This window comes from Osmerus eperlanus, chromosome 5 (assembly GCF_963692335.1).
Source record: "Osmerus eperlanus chromosome 5, fOsmEpe2.1, whole genome shotgun sequence".
Lineage (NCBI taxonomy): Eukaryota > Metazoa > Chordata > Actinopteri > Osmeriformes > Osmeridae > Osmerus > Osmerus eperlanus.
This window is the reverse complement of record NC_085022.1, coordinates 1,937,647-1,952,467: the sequence shown is the minus strand read 5'-3', so window position 1 is coordinate 1,952,467 and position 14,821 is coordinate 1,937,647. Positions and strand designations below refer to the sequence as shown.

General features: G+C 41.6%; 1 protein-coding gene across 5 annotated transcripts; it reads right to left on the bottom strand.

Annotated features, from left to right (window-relative positions):
- Nucleotides 1-459: 459 nt before the first annotated feature.
- Nucleotides 460-14,821, bottom strand: si:ch211-106e7.2 (uncharacterized). Of its 5 annotated transcripts, none has more exons than XM_062460998.1 (4): nt 14,603-14,816; nt 5,872-5,917; nt 1,410-5,514; nt 460-1,333 (listed from the first exon to the last, which is right to left on the bottom strand). In XM_062460998.1, the coding sequence occupies exon 3, from the start codon at nt 5,444-5,446 to the stop codon at nt 1,421-1,423; it is 4,026 nt and encodes a 1,341-aa protein (XP_062316982.1). In that variant the 5' UTR covers nt 5,447-5,514; nt 5,872-5,917; nt 14,603-14,816; the 3' UTR covers nt 460-1,333; nt 1,410-1,420. The 5 variants fall into 5 exon arrangements, with proteins under 5 accessions (XP_062316982.1, XP_062316981.1, XP_062316983.1 ...); XM_062460997.1 differs by lacking the exon at nt 14,603-14,816 and adding an exon at nt 14,037-14,051; XM_062460999.1 differs by lacking the exon at nt 5,872-5,917 and having other exon boundaries at nt 1,414-5,514; nt 14,603-14,821.

Below are 14,821 nucleotides of genomic sequence, written 5' to 3'. Positions count from 1 at the left end.
CCTTAGCGCAACTTCCTGGTTTACTCTGCCTTTCCTGTCTACCTAAAACTGTCACTATCCAATAAAGCAAAAATTAATTAGAAATTGGTAATAACATAAAAGTACTTGTATGTTGGATCAAAGAGTCTGATATATGACTACATGTTATTGTAATCTTGGGTCTTTTAGGATTATATGAGTAATATTTGCCATTTAAAGAGCCAGATGATTGGAGTAACATTTTAATGAACAATACTGTTGCTCAGAAGTGGTTCCTATTCTTTATGGCTAGGTTGGAGTTCTGCACATGCATGATTATCTAACCACTTGTTTTACTGAGAAAGGCCCATCTGAATCAGTGCAGACTTGTGATAAAAAGCACATCTCACACAACCTGAGGGCATGCACATTTGCAACACAATGAGATTTTGAATTCTGGACTACATTCCACCCTACCAGGTGTCAGAAACCACAGACTAATTGAAACCATTAATGTTTATTAAAAAATATATAATTCACAAATGTAAAAAAAGTATATTTGTCAACATTCAATGTTTACATCGGTGCACATACATTCATTCAGTGTAAAATACCAAAATATAACAGAGGAACAATTGTGAGTAGAAAAATAAGTCACATTTATATCAAAACAACTGTCTGCTAAGCATTCTCCCATCCTTGCCACAAGGAATTATTGGATTCTGTTGAATAAAAGTGACTTTTAGGATTGTCAGTTAATTCTATTTATATGTCATGTTTTTGTTTTTGTATTGCATGTAAGGGAATGTATTGTATTCTTAGATTAGATTCTTAGATGTATTGTATTCTTAGATTGTTTAGTTCTTAGAAATAGTTAAACTTTTGTACTTTTACTTAATTTAAGTTCTGTATATGTTTAGTGTTTTGCACCTCCCTGCCACAGTAAATTCCGTGTTTGTATAACATACATGGCGAATAAACCTGATTGTGATTAAGTCATGGCGAAAACTAAAGTAAAAAATCCAACAGTAAAATTCAAATGGGAAGTTATTAATACAAATCAACCTGTGATATACTTGTCAATATCAGTAAACTAATGGCTGCTTTTTCTTTGCTTATGATTGAAGGCATTTCTTAATGGCAATGTTGACCTTGGGAACAATCAGTCCACCAGAGGGAACAACTGTACATTCTCTGTGACGTTGACAAGGCACATACCGACAGTGTTATTTTTTATTTTATAGTCCTTTAATAATCCCAACAGAAATAAACGTATACATTCCTCCTTCCAACATAGAATAGATACAAATGTTGCCTGTGCGTAGAATTTAGTCCTCGCATTCTGAGGTTTCCCCCTTGATAGGGCCATCCATACCTGATAACAGAGGGTTGGTCATTAACAATGAATCACACATTATTGATAGGGCAAACCTCAAAGTTTGATAACTTACCCACTGTTAAATCAGTTGGCGGCACTTTGAGGTTCCAATTCTTTGAAGATAAAAGTCTTTGGTTGCAAACTGTACTCCAGAACACTGTTTTCCTTTGTAGGGTTGAAAACAGGGTTCTGACATTTACTCTTGGTTTCCTCAGAACTACTGATTGTTGCTGCATGAATCTTCGACTTCTCAAGTCTTAATTTCAATTTTTTCAAGAGGTCTGCCTTTTTGCTGTCGGGCAAGGACTGCCTCATTCCTCCTGACCCACCTCTGGGTTTCCCCCTTGAGACCCTGGGAGGACACATCTCCGTTTCTGAAGGTCTGGTCTGTGTGGGCTCCTTTACATCCACATCCAACTTTTTAACCTTACAAGGCCTGCCCCGTTTAGACTTTTTTTTCACTGTTGGTACAAAACTATCCTTCCAGTCTCTAAAAAGCCGCTCTTTGACAGGGCTTCTGGGCTCGGGGGTCCTTAACCTGAGAGTGAGGGTTTGCGGGGGCACCAAAGTCCTGTCTTCGAAATGATTGTGTCTAGTTGATTTAAAGGGTTCGTCTTTGCTTCGGCTAGTTTGTACATCTCCATGGTTATTCCGTGAAGAACCAAACAAGGCCAGTGTGATCATGCTCCCTTGCAAGCTACTGTTAACACCGCCAGGGCCTGTAAGCTTTTGAGAGCTGTTAGCCTCTGCTTGGTTTACCTCCGGTGACCATTTGGGCTTTGATTTGACCAGTTTAAAATCCTTGAAAGGCCAGTATTCAGACAGATCGGGCTGAAGAAGAGAGCTGGACCCAATAGTCAAGGCTCTCTTACTCATTTTACTCTTACTACTTTTTGGGACAAGTTCTAAATTTTCCAAACATAGTTTCCTCTTTCTTCCAACCCTTTTCTTTCTGCCCTTGTCCTCACATTTTCTTTTAGAAGTGACGCTCTCATGTTTCTGTATTAAGGAGAGAGAAGCAAGATAGTCCACTTTCTCACTTGATGGTAACTCCACTTTTTCACTTAACGGTAACTTCAAAATAACCTTAAGCTCTACCGGATTTTTACCACTTGTGTCCTCATTTACATGAATTTGAGAAGACGCCTGTAGTGCCTGTATTTCTTGTTCGGTCAATAGAGTGACCATGACATCATCATCATCCGAGATATTCATAGTGAGATCTGGTACTGGAGCTCTTGAAGGAGAACAACTTGACTGGGATTCAACGTAAGCCTCCAGGTCTTCATCCAGGTCCACAACAATGCTGTTTGGTTCATTCTCAGTTAAAACTGAAGACACAGGAGTGTTGTCAGTTTCAACATGGTTATTATCTAAAGGAGGTCTTGCAAGACCAAGGTTAGCCTCGCACTGGCAGGCATTGTTCAGGCCACGCATTTCGCTCATTAACTTCAAGAGACAGCAATACTTTTCTATTTGACCTTCCTCCTTATTCTCTGACGTCCACTCCTTCGACTCCACATCCATCTCCTCAGATGACTCCTCCTTCACGGGGCAATTTTGCAGAGATCCATCCTCTTTCTCCTGGTCTGTTGTCTTTTCACTTTGCCCCTGCACACATTCATAAAGTCGTTTGGCCTCCTCTGGAGCCAGGACATGGATTTCTATGGACGTGAATGGATCGCTTGAACTACAGTCTTCAGAACATTCCACCTCGTCAGGCGATGTTGTCTCTGTACTGCTGTCTGTGAGACATAACTCTTGAATTTCTTTCGCATCTTTGGATTCAGGCCTGGACGGTACATTCTCTGGCGGGACCATCACTGCATCTTGCATCTGGCCATGTGGTTGTTCAGATGTCATGGTCTCTTCGGCGCCGTGCTGCTCTGGTTGCTTCAGCTCAGGATGCTCCTCCATCTGAGAAGTTGGTTGGGTTCTCTTAAGGCAACATGGAAAGCCAAAATCGTTATCTATGTCATCTAGCTTCTCATTGGTATTCAACCACAAAGACTTATGCACCTCCTCAAAATAGACAGCACCGTGTCCGAGAATATTGAATTTGTCTTTAAGCCTATCCATGTGTTTAGGGTCGACTTGGGAAAATATAACGTGTGGTGACTTCATGTTACCACAGGACTTTGTTACACATTCCATAAACTTTTTGTAATAGTCTGATTGCAGCATGAATAACAATCTATCGTAACTTCCACCCCAATAATGGGTTAATATTGTGCTAGCAACATCTTTTTCAATTGCACTGTCCTTCTCTGAAAAGTTTTGGCACAACTTCAGCAAATCGGTACATTTTTCTAGTGTCCAAGGGATTGTAGGAATTGGGGACAGCTCTAAAACACCCTCAGCTGAAGTTACCGAGCAATCGGTTTCCTCACTGCAAGGCACAGGTACCTCTCTCTCCTCCCCTTGCCCCTGAGCAGGACTGAGTGTGTGTTGACCTTTGGTAGTAGAATACAGTTTTAACGGTTCAGAGGCACTTGTTGTTTGGGTTGTCTTCTGTGGAGTTTTGCTTGTCATTGTATCAGTAGCCATGACCTGCTGTTCTGTTGATAGTGGTTGTACCACTGCAATGGCTTTTTGCCCATGCTGAGCAGATGGGCCTGATGCTGAATACTGTTGGAAGTTAAAATGATTGTGTGTGACTAGCTCATACATGTTCATCGTTTGGGATTCATTACTTGCTGAAGGTCCTTGCTGTTGTTGCCCCTGGATATTCTCAACCGGTTTACATCCTCCAAAATTGACATTTTGTGCTTTAAATTCATTCCCACTTTGGTCATTTGTCACATAGAGCGGTGCACCATTTGTCTTCTGCTGTTCTAGTGCATGACTGTAAAGGTTACTGTTAGTAATTCTGCATTCCCTCATTGCCGTTTTGTAAGACGGCAAAGCCTCGTCTTGCCCTGCAAATTGTACATTCCTCTGGGTGCCTCCATTTTGTTCAGCATTTGCTGTGCAAGGCTGATTTGGGGTGGCATGTCCAATTATATGATGCATTTGGGGATGGTGTGTGTGTTGCAGACCTACATTTGTCCCACGAGCAACAATGCTTGCATTGTGAAAGCCGGGTATGCTCTGGAAGGAAATATAACTGGCCGGGTTGGATTGCTGTTGTTGGTTCGTGCTTGGCTTTGGCAGTATTTGTCGACTTGAAGCATTTTTAGTTGGTACAGCCCGGTGGCTGTGATTGTTGGTATTAAAAGGTTGATGGTGAGATTTCTGACTTGGTAGCATGGATGGGCCACTAACAGCAGACATACCAGACTGACCGCTGCTCATTCCGTTTCCACAGCTGGCTGGCTGGTTCTGAGGCAGACACATCCTTTGCATATCAGTGGGGAAAGACATTGAACATGCTGTTGGTGTCACAGGACTGGAGGTCTGTGCACTTTGGACATGACTGTCATAGTTTGAGGAACCTCGGGATTGTGGATTATATTGAGATGGAGTGTTTGATTGTAGCAGAGACAAAAGTAGCTGCTGTCTGTGAATCTGGTTGTTGCCATGACCAACTGTCGTAGCAGGAGTTGCCTGTGGATTTTCTCTGCAGCGTACCTGCTGTTCCCCGTGTTGTCCCCCATGCGTTGGGCCTTGCAGGCAATAAGCATTTGTGCTGTGGTGTGTGTTTATTGCTGAGGGGGAGATTTGAGGAGACCCTCGGCTGTTCACTGGCTGTGCTTTAAAATCCTCTCTGTGTTGGCGAGGAAAGTTCCCACCACAGGGCAGGGGGTGGTTTCCATGTGCTTTATCTACACAAGTGGTTTGTGAATTAGCTTTCTCCAGCATCGAGGGTGTCCTCAAAAAATGGTTTACGTTTGTATGTCCCCCTTGAGATGAAGTAGTGACCCATTTGCTTGAAGCGTTTTGATTGGATAACTGTTCAGTGGCGTAAGCTCCAATAGGGGAAGGGCACTGGCCCTGTGGCGCTTGTGTGGCCGATATCATCGGTAAATACTGTTGGAAATTGGTGGTTGGATTCCAACTATTTTGACCTCTGGTTCCATCCTGTTGATCTTGTCTGTTGACAAAAGGTTTGGAGTGTTGTCCAAAATATGCTTGACACGATCCAGCGGTGGCCCATGTGGAAGTCTCCATCCTGTTCCCCGGTCTTGGCTTGCCAGTCCTCCCTTTGCTTTGGGCTTGGGGTGGAGAGACATTTATTTCTGAAATAACCAGACAAATAACGAACACAAAATGAACTTTTGATTTTGAATGAAAAGGCAAAAGGCCTAATGTGACATTAGCCCAAATTAGATATTGACTACAAACTCAGACATATTCCCGCTTCCCCAAATTATAACCCTCACATCATTTTATGCATGTGCAATATAAGCGTAAAAATTTTCTGGCTCACAACCATGTGAACCAGACACAACACGTGTTGTGTCATTTTTGTCCAAAAACTGCTCAGGAATCGCAGTGGAGTTGGATGCAGAGAGTTTGAGCTCCACAAAGTCCAAACCAACAAACTGAGCCTGGCCCTGTGTCTCCAAACTGAGGACCTGCTCTCTGGCTCTCACCTTAAATACTCTCAAAATGTCCGTCCTTGCTTTACAAGTCCTAGCCCTTTATATGAAAAACAAAAAAACAACAAAAAAAAGGGTTATGGAAAACTATTTATATTATTTTATGAACATGGCATGGATTTAAAGCATATACTTGTTACTGATGAAGAAAGATTCTAGAATGTTCTTCATAGCTTAACTCTTGTGCCTTCGGGTCACATGACCCGAAGGCACAACGAACCATCGTTGTGTTGCGACAACTTTACCCAATACAAAAACAAATAAAAAGCATTTTATTTGAACCTTCGCGATGTGGGGGGTCTGAGACAGCCCGGCGGTTTAAAGAAAATGCTTCACTTTGTTTTTCTATGCGGTAAAGTTGTCGCAATACGACGGTGGGTCACAATGACTGGTGGGTCAGAATGACCCGAAGATAACACAAGGGTTTCCGTTTTCTGTTAGAACGCCTGAACTGCCTGACCTGAACCACAAGTTCCTGTGTTTTCTTGAGACCTTTTTACACCTTCTAACTCAAACTCCTCTCTCCATCTCTTTTTCTTGGCATTTTCTCTCTTTGTGGTTAAGCACCTGTGTTCAACCCCACGTTACTTTTGTATAGGTGACTGTCTAGATCTGTCTGAAACAGAAGGATAAAAGGGAGTGTTCAGCTGGATAATAATAAAAATAGTTTGACAATCTCTTGATTGTCAACCCTAACGGTGTCATCAGATTCTAGTTCAGGTCTGTACCTGCTAGGCGTACTGAAAACAAATTCTACTCTTGGTTTTCTATACCAGCCGGGAAGGCCTGCGTCAGCACCCAACATTATCTTAGAGATTTTTTAGAAGTTCCTTATAGCAGATACAAAGTTTAACTTTTCAACGTTTAACATTCAGTTTCTACAAAACGTATCCCGACGCCCATTCTATTTCCATTTTATATCACAAACAATATAACAAATCATGCAAGATGTATATGATATAAGATATGAGAAGTGCGAGTATGTATGTGTGAGATATACAGTTAGGTCCATAAATATTTGGACATTGACACAATTTTCATCATTTTGGCTCTGTATACCACCACAATGGATTTGAAATGAAACAATCAAGATATGCTTTAAGTGCAGACTTTCAGCTTTAATTTCAGGGTATTTACATCCAAATCAGGTGAACGGTGTAGGAATTACAATACATTTTATATGTGGCCCCCCCCTTTTTAAGGGACCAAAAGTAATTGGACAATTGGCTGCTCAGCTGTTCCATGGCCAGGTGTATGTTATTCCCTCATGGGAGTTCGTTATTTCATTGACAAGGAGCAGATAAAAGGTCTAGAGTTCATTTCAAGTATGGTATTTGTGTTTGGAATCTGTTGCTGTCAACTCTCAATATGAAGTCCAAAGAGCTGTCACCATCAGTGAAGCAAGCCATCGTTAGGCTGAAAAATCAAAACAAACCTATCAGAGAGATAGCAAAAACATTAGGTGTGGCCAAATCAACTGTTTGGTACATTCTTAAAAAGAAAGAACGCACTGGTGAGCTCAGCAACACCAAAAGACCCGGAAGACCACGGAAAACAACTGTGGTGGATGACAGAAGAATTCTTTCCCTGGTGAAGAAAAACCCCTTCACAACAGTTGGCCAGATCAAGAACACTCTCCAGGAGGTAGGCGTATCTGTGTCAAAGTCAAAAATTAAGAGAAGACTTCACCAGAGTAAATACAGAGGGTTCACCACAAGATGTGAACCATTGGTGAGTCTCAAAAACAGGAAGACCAGATTAGAGTTTGCCAAAAAACATCTAAAAGACCCTGTACAGTTCTGGAACAACATCCTATGGACAGATGAGACCAAGATCAACTTGTACCAGAATGATGGGAAGAGAAGAGTATGGAGAAGGGAAGGAACTGCTCATGATCCAAAGCATACCACCTCATCAGTGAAGCATGGTGGAGGTAGTGTTATGGCGTGGGCATGTATGGCTGCCAATGGAACTGGTTCCCTTGTATTTATCGATGATGTGACTGCTGACAAAAGCAGTAGGATGAATTCTGAAGTGTTTCTGGCAATATTATCTGCTCAGATTCAGCCAAATGCTTCAGAACTCATAGGACGGCGCTTGACAGTGCAGATGGACAATGACCCGAAGCATACTGCGAAAGCAACCAAAGAGTTTTTTATGGCAAAGAAGTGGAATGTTCTGCAATGGCCAAGTCAATCACCTGACCTAAATCCAATTGAGCATGCAGTTCACTTGCTAAAGACAAAACTGAAGGGAAAATGCCCCAAGAACAAGCAGGAACTGAAGACAGTTGCAGTAGAGGCCTGGCAGAGCATCAGCAGGGACGAAACCCAGCGTCTGGTGATGTCTATGGGTTCCAGACTTCAGGCTGTCATTGACTGCAAAGGATTTGCAACCAAGTATTAAAAGTGACAATTAGATTTATGATTATGTTATGTTTGTCCAATTATTTTTGGTCCCTTAAAAAGGGGGGGCCACATATAAAATGTGTTGTAATTCCTACACCGTTCACCTGATTTGGATGTAAATACCCTGAAATTAAAGCTGAAAGTCTGCACTTAACCCTCGTGCTGCCTTCGGGTCACATGACCCAAAGGTTCATAACGAACCATCGTTGTGTTTACCCAATTTTACCCAATACAAAAACAAATTAAAATAATTTTCTTTTAACCTTTGCAATGTGGGGGGTCTGAGACAGCCTAGCTGTTAAAAGAAAATGCTTCACTTTGTCTTTGTATGCGGTAAATCTGTCGCAATACGACGGTGGGTCACAATGACTGATGGGTCAGAATGACCCGAAGATAACACAAGGGTTAAAGCACATCTTGATTGTTTCATTTCAAATCCATTGTGGTAGAGCCAAAATGATGAAAATTGTGTCAATGTCCAAATATTTATGGACCTAACTGTACATGTGTGTGGTGTGTAAGATGTGTATACAAGATGTGTATATAGTGAATATATGTATGAGATGTGTGTGTGTGTGTGCGTGTGCGTGTATGTGTGTAAGACTCGTATAACTAACCGAGGCTAAGCCTTCAACCAGTTTCCAAGATGTTGCTATTGTTTTGTGGAATGTTGTATGGTTTAGGAAAAAGTTGTTGGTAAAAGGTGGCCTTTGAAATTAAGGAATGGAGCATTGATGATTACAGCATGGTAGCTGGTAATATCAAAATAGTGATGTCATTTTTTTTTTTTGACTAACTGATACCAGGGCACCAACACTGTGACCCTTTAAAAAAAACTGTGGCTTTTAAAATGCCATTGCGACCGTAATTTTTTAATGGGTCGCAAATGTATCACTGATTATTTTTGTGCTTACCTTAGGTTTTAGGCAATATGCTATGATTTGTTAAGAGCATCTATTAAAACAGTCATTTGAATTTTAAGAATACGTTTTATAACGTGCACTGAGCATTCAACACATCCAGTTGGCTTCAGCCCGGTGACCCCCCTGACCCCCTCCCGGAATGGTGTAGCCTAACGTTGATAAAAAGTATAAATAAAAACTCGTCAAGACGCACCGGGCAATCGTATATGGCCCAATCAAATCTGACGTGTTAAAATGAAGCGGACATGTTTTGAGAAGGGACGTTGAATGCTAATCGAACCATCACTTGATGTCGATTCGCCATGTCAAACAGAGCCTGTGAGTGAGAATGACGAGCCTGAGGAAGATTTGTCAGGGAAAACACACGCTGGAAAAACGATACGGACATGAATGTCGACACCAGTGGCTCCAAAAATACCAGTGGTCAGAGGTGCCATCACCAGCGTATATATTGCCAAAGTTTTTCACCAGTGCAAGGCACAACGTGTAACAGCCCATTTAAAAGTCTAATGTTTTCGTATCGCTTCAGATTCCTCATTACATAAAATGAGGTTGTCATTACAGTTTACTTAAGTTTTCTAAATTAAATAAACCTCATAAAATCTCAAATAAATTCATTTTGCACTTCATAAATGTAGGCCCACTGTATTTGGTATTGCAGTAAAACTATCCCAATCAATGTTAAAGAAAACAAGAAGGCATGTGGTTTAAAAGATGGAAAGTAATTAAAGTGCACATCTGTATGCAATACAGGTTCATTATTATCCAGAGCGGCTTACTATAAATCATTTGTGCTCCCAAATCATGTTTTGCACCAGTAACTGAAAAAGTTAGTAGCGCAAGTGCCACCAGTGGAAAAGGTTAGTGTAGAGCCCTGGATACGCAGAGTTTTTGTATAAGAGAGGCTTGTCTCCTTCTGAGGTCAAGAGGTCATGTTGTGAGGCTTCCAGTCCACCTGGATCATCTGTCCAGACTCACTGGAGACAGGGAGGAGGAAATATGTAGAAACAGGCTTCTATGAGTGATATGCAAAGTTTGTGTACATGCAATTCCTTGTACATAGGGATCAGTCAGACTTCCCTTGCCCGTCTGCAGCTTGTGCAGAACTCTGCTGCACGCCTGCTAACCCAGACCCGCAGGCGTGAGCACATCACTCCCATCCTGGCATCCCTACACTGGCTCCCTGTGTACTATAGAATACATTTTAAACTTTTGTTATTTGTTTTTAAGTGCCTGAACAACCTTGCTCCACCATATTTAACTGATCTGCTTCAGCCCTACTGCCCATCTCGATCCCTAAGATCAGCTGACCAGCTGTTGCTGACAGTTCCTAAAATAAGGCTGAAACTCAGAGGTGACAGAGCATTTTCCGCTGCTGCACCCAAGCTTTGGAATAAGCTGCCGTTTAATATCAGACAGGCCTCCTTTTTTTATTGAAAAGAATAAAGTGAAGCATTTTCTTTTAACCGTCGCGCGGTCTCAGACTCCCCACAGCGCGACGGTTAAAAGAAAATGCTTCACTTTATTCTTTTCAATAAAAAAAATTCTCTTAAACAAAAGGCAATTAAAACAGTAACAATCTGATACTACTTTAAATATATGTATGTAAACTTTTATGTCCCCTAGCGTTAATTTTGGTTAATTTAATTTATATTGATACATGTTTACTCTTAATGTAAAGTTGTGTTATATACTCTATTTCTTGTCAACTCAAATGTATTAGACATTGTTGAAATTTCTAATCATTATTAAAAAATTAAAAAAATATTTTTTTTAAGTCTCGGAGCTAGGAGCAAGGCGAGCCATTGTTCTGCGCAAGACCGGACGAGCCGGAACTGGAAAGCTGGTCCGTTTTACGCTCTCGCTTGCCTCACTGAGCACTTTCCATAGAAATGAAGATTTAAAGAGCAGGCTCGCTGTTTCTACTCTATACAAGTCTATGGCATGAACGCGCAATTATCAACTTACAACTCAACCCAGCTATACCAATCATGTAAGGTATTTTATTGTGTAACCTGTTCAAAGGACTTAATTAGCCAGATCGTGATTAGCAAGTGATGTCATCTTGGCATCACTTGTCATTTGATCTCAGATGTAATAAGCGACATGATAACCACCAGAGAATATCTAATATGGGGAGAACTTTCACTCTCGGGAAACTTCCGGCTTCTGAACTGGTTGCAGTTCCACTCTAGTTCCATATGAGGGCGCTAATGGGCGAGTGCAGAATGAATGGGGGTCTATGGAGCTATACCCCTCAAAATCCACTTTTCTCAGGCTATAATTTTTTGTCTAGTAATTTGAATGTTGAATTCGAAAAGAGGCAAAAAAATACACTGCTGGGTGTTAGATTTTTTTTAAGTCAGAAAGAGACATTTAGCCATCTAGCTCCATAGACTTAGCCTGGCTCTGCCATCCTACGTACTTCCGCTCAATTTTGATTTTGCTTCTGTACTAGGTCTCGCCATTCGGTAGGCAAGTCAGATTTTTCAGGTTGAATTTCAACCGGCCAATCAGCGAACAGAGGGAGTGGCTGAGAACGATAACGTTGATGTTGTGCTCTAGTTTGTGTTGTAGTTCCGTAATGGCGGCGGAGAAAGATGCGAGCGAAGCCATTCGGTCCGTTGTGGCAAAGCTGCCGAATATCCAACAGCTAAAGCCGGAGCAAGAACAAGTTTTGCTGAGTTTTGTTGGTGGCCATGATGTTGTGGCCCTCCTCCCCACGGGGTTCGGGAACAGTTTGATTTTCCAGCAACGGCAGCTAGCTGTTACAGTAGTGGTGAAGGAATTGGCTAAGGCGAACGCTAGCGATTGGTTATGGCAGATCAGAGTGGCTCTGGGCAACTTTTTTCATGGAACGAAGATGCACTGTGTCGTCTGTCGTATGTTCCCGTCTAAAGCGGACAAAAGTATATATTTTTACACAGGCACCGACAATTTTCGAAAACAATCCCTGACCAGCCATGCTAGCAGACAGCACCTGGTTTGCGTGACAGCTAAGCGGATGGTTGACAATCCATTTTCCAGGTCGTTGACCATGCTGGTGGTCAGGAATTTAAATGTAGATGCCCATCGTTTTATTGCACGACTTATAACAACGGCATATCACGTAATTAAGACGGGCCAGCCGTTCGCCTCGTTCCCCCAGGCTATCGAACTGCAGCAGAAGAATGGTGTCGACTTGGGTACTTAGTATCATACTGATGAAATGCTATGTAAGCTTTTATATATTAGCATTGAGGGATGTCTTCTGTATTGATGTATTCTTTCAAACTGTCACTGAATTGAGTTAGCCAATCATAGACTTGGTTACATTGATGGATTGACCTTATAGAATGCCATTTGATCTAACGTTTATATAAGGTAGCGTTTATGATTGTTCTGTATCACTCTGGCGAACGACCTGTGGCTAGCACCTCCTTCGTTATGACTGATCACAAAGTACTTTGTTAATTCATGATCTGTATAAGCAAAATAAATTTATTGTAACCGCCATCTCTTGACTATTCAAATTTACACAGTGCCGCTAGAATTTTTCCATAACAGGGACCAGAGGTTTCAGTTTCTGCCAGACAGAGTTGTGCAGAGATGGCTGTCAGCAGGGAAGAGAGCACGTCATGTTTGAGGTTAAAAGTCAATTGTTTTTCTGACTATAACATAAAAAAAAATTATCACTAGAAATGTGATTTCATTGTTGTTATTTTTATATCCAGGATATGTTTAATAAATGGTTAAACATGTTAACAGAATAACACAATTTATAAGTCTTTGGTTTTGTTGTAACAATGATAAATTACAACTTTTGGAGGGGGGGCCAGTAAAAATTGTCTTGGGGCCAGTAAGTTTCAAACCCACTGGCCCGGTGGGGCCAGTGCCAAAAAATGTTAATGTTGAGCCCTGGCTTGTCAATGGAGCGAGGCCAGTACAAATGAAATGTACGAGAGTCTGGTTAGGACCAGGCTACCATAGACTGCCATTCATTTTGCAATTTGCACTCGCCCGCGATCACCCCCAGTGGAACTCTTGGGGAACTGCAACCAAATTCGGTACAATCGGGGTTAATGGGGTGCGGACAGGCTCTTCGTAGACGGGCTCTGACGGACCCCAGACATGTAGACATCATGCATGGATGATCCCACGTAAACTACGGGCCTACATTTGGCAACATTTACATTTAAGTTTACGCCGAATTAAAATTAGAAACGTCGGGTGTCAAATAAAATGCACATTTATGCAAACAGTAAATGTTAAAATAATTTTTAAAGTTATTGTTGGCCATTAAACTACAAATTTGCACACTTGGCCAGTGTTGCAACTCTTATGAATCGGAATAAAATAGATTACATCATGATGTTTTATGCAAACACATGTAGGTCTGGGCTCTGATCACACGCCATTGCCAAGCTGCAGAGCCAAGGCGCTGTAAGGAAGAATGGGAACGACCTTGTAGAAGCACCCACAGTTTACTTCTTGGAGGACGACTGGTGACGATTTCCCGGTGAAATCGCTCTCTTCGGCCAGAGTAATATAGTCGGCACCAGGCACATAGAAGTTTGCTAGCTAGCAGTTGTGTGTGCTCCGGTTGTCGTAGTTAAACTGCTGCTGATGCAGCCAGCCAGCTAGCTCTCCAATGTTTGGTAGCAAACAGCTAAGCTGTGCGGACAACTGGGGGAGCCGTAAAACTCAACAATTTACCCAGAAAAGTTAGCTTTACCTTTCTAGTTAGTCTAAGACATTGTCTCACATGTATGCCCCGCATGCAATTCAAGTTTAAGATTCTTAGCTCTAGCACTAAGTATATGGAAAAGTGTGGGTGTGTTCCACCTACTAGACGCACTGCCAGTTGACTCCGTTGACACAGCGCTATTTTCTAGTATCTCTAGCAGTACAGCTCTGGCAGATAAGTGCCACCAGCTGGCTCAATAGCAAATCACAGAGAAGGTAGGCTAGTAGGCTTTAATTTTAAAACGGCAAGAGCTGGTTGATGCGATAGTAAGACTGCAGAGCGACCGACTTTGGGAAATCCTGTTTTCGCTTTTGGCCGTAAAACAAGGAAATATCAGTGTTTTTGACATTTAACGAACTAGAAAATCTAACAGGATATGGTTATTTGGGTGAAAATAAATCAAACCATTTATTATGCAGGAACCGACTTCAAGTATTAGAGCTAGAACTAGCCTACATTTGTTAGAGCCAACTAACATTGACAAATTGGCCCGTCCGTTAAAATTCGTAAAAATCCCTTTCACATCAAAGTTTGAGACTTGTAGCTAATGACGGAAAATACATCTTGCAGCAATGCCACAATTGTATCGTATTCTGCAGGCCATGCAAGTTAGTAGGCTACGTACTGTATCCTACCCCATTTACCAACTGTTTTTTATATTTACTTACCGATAATGCAATTTCAGGTTAAACTCTTGTAAAATCCATTGTTTTGAAATAATCTCCTCCCGTATTGGCTTCTCAAAATCCTCTTCGCAGTTAAGGTAACATTTTTATCAAACTTTTCTATTCTTACCTCAAACACTTAACAACTAGCCCTGTTTCTGAAGCCAGTAGTGGCCTAACTGCTCCACGTCGAGTCTAATCTAAAAACGAAATAAAAAATAA

What these genes read in the sequence shown, in the direction of transcription:
- si:ch211-106e7.2 (XM_062460999.1), bottom strand. Translation starts at nt 5,446, where the DNA reads ATGGAGACTTCCACATGGGCCACCGCTGGATCGTGTCAAGCATATTTT.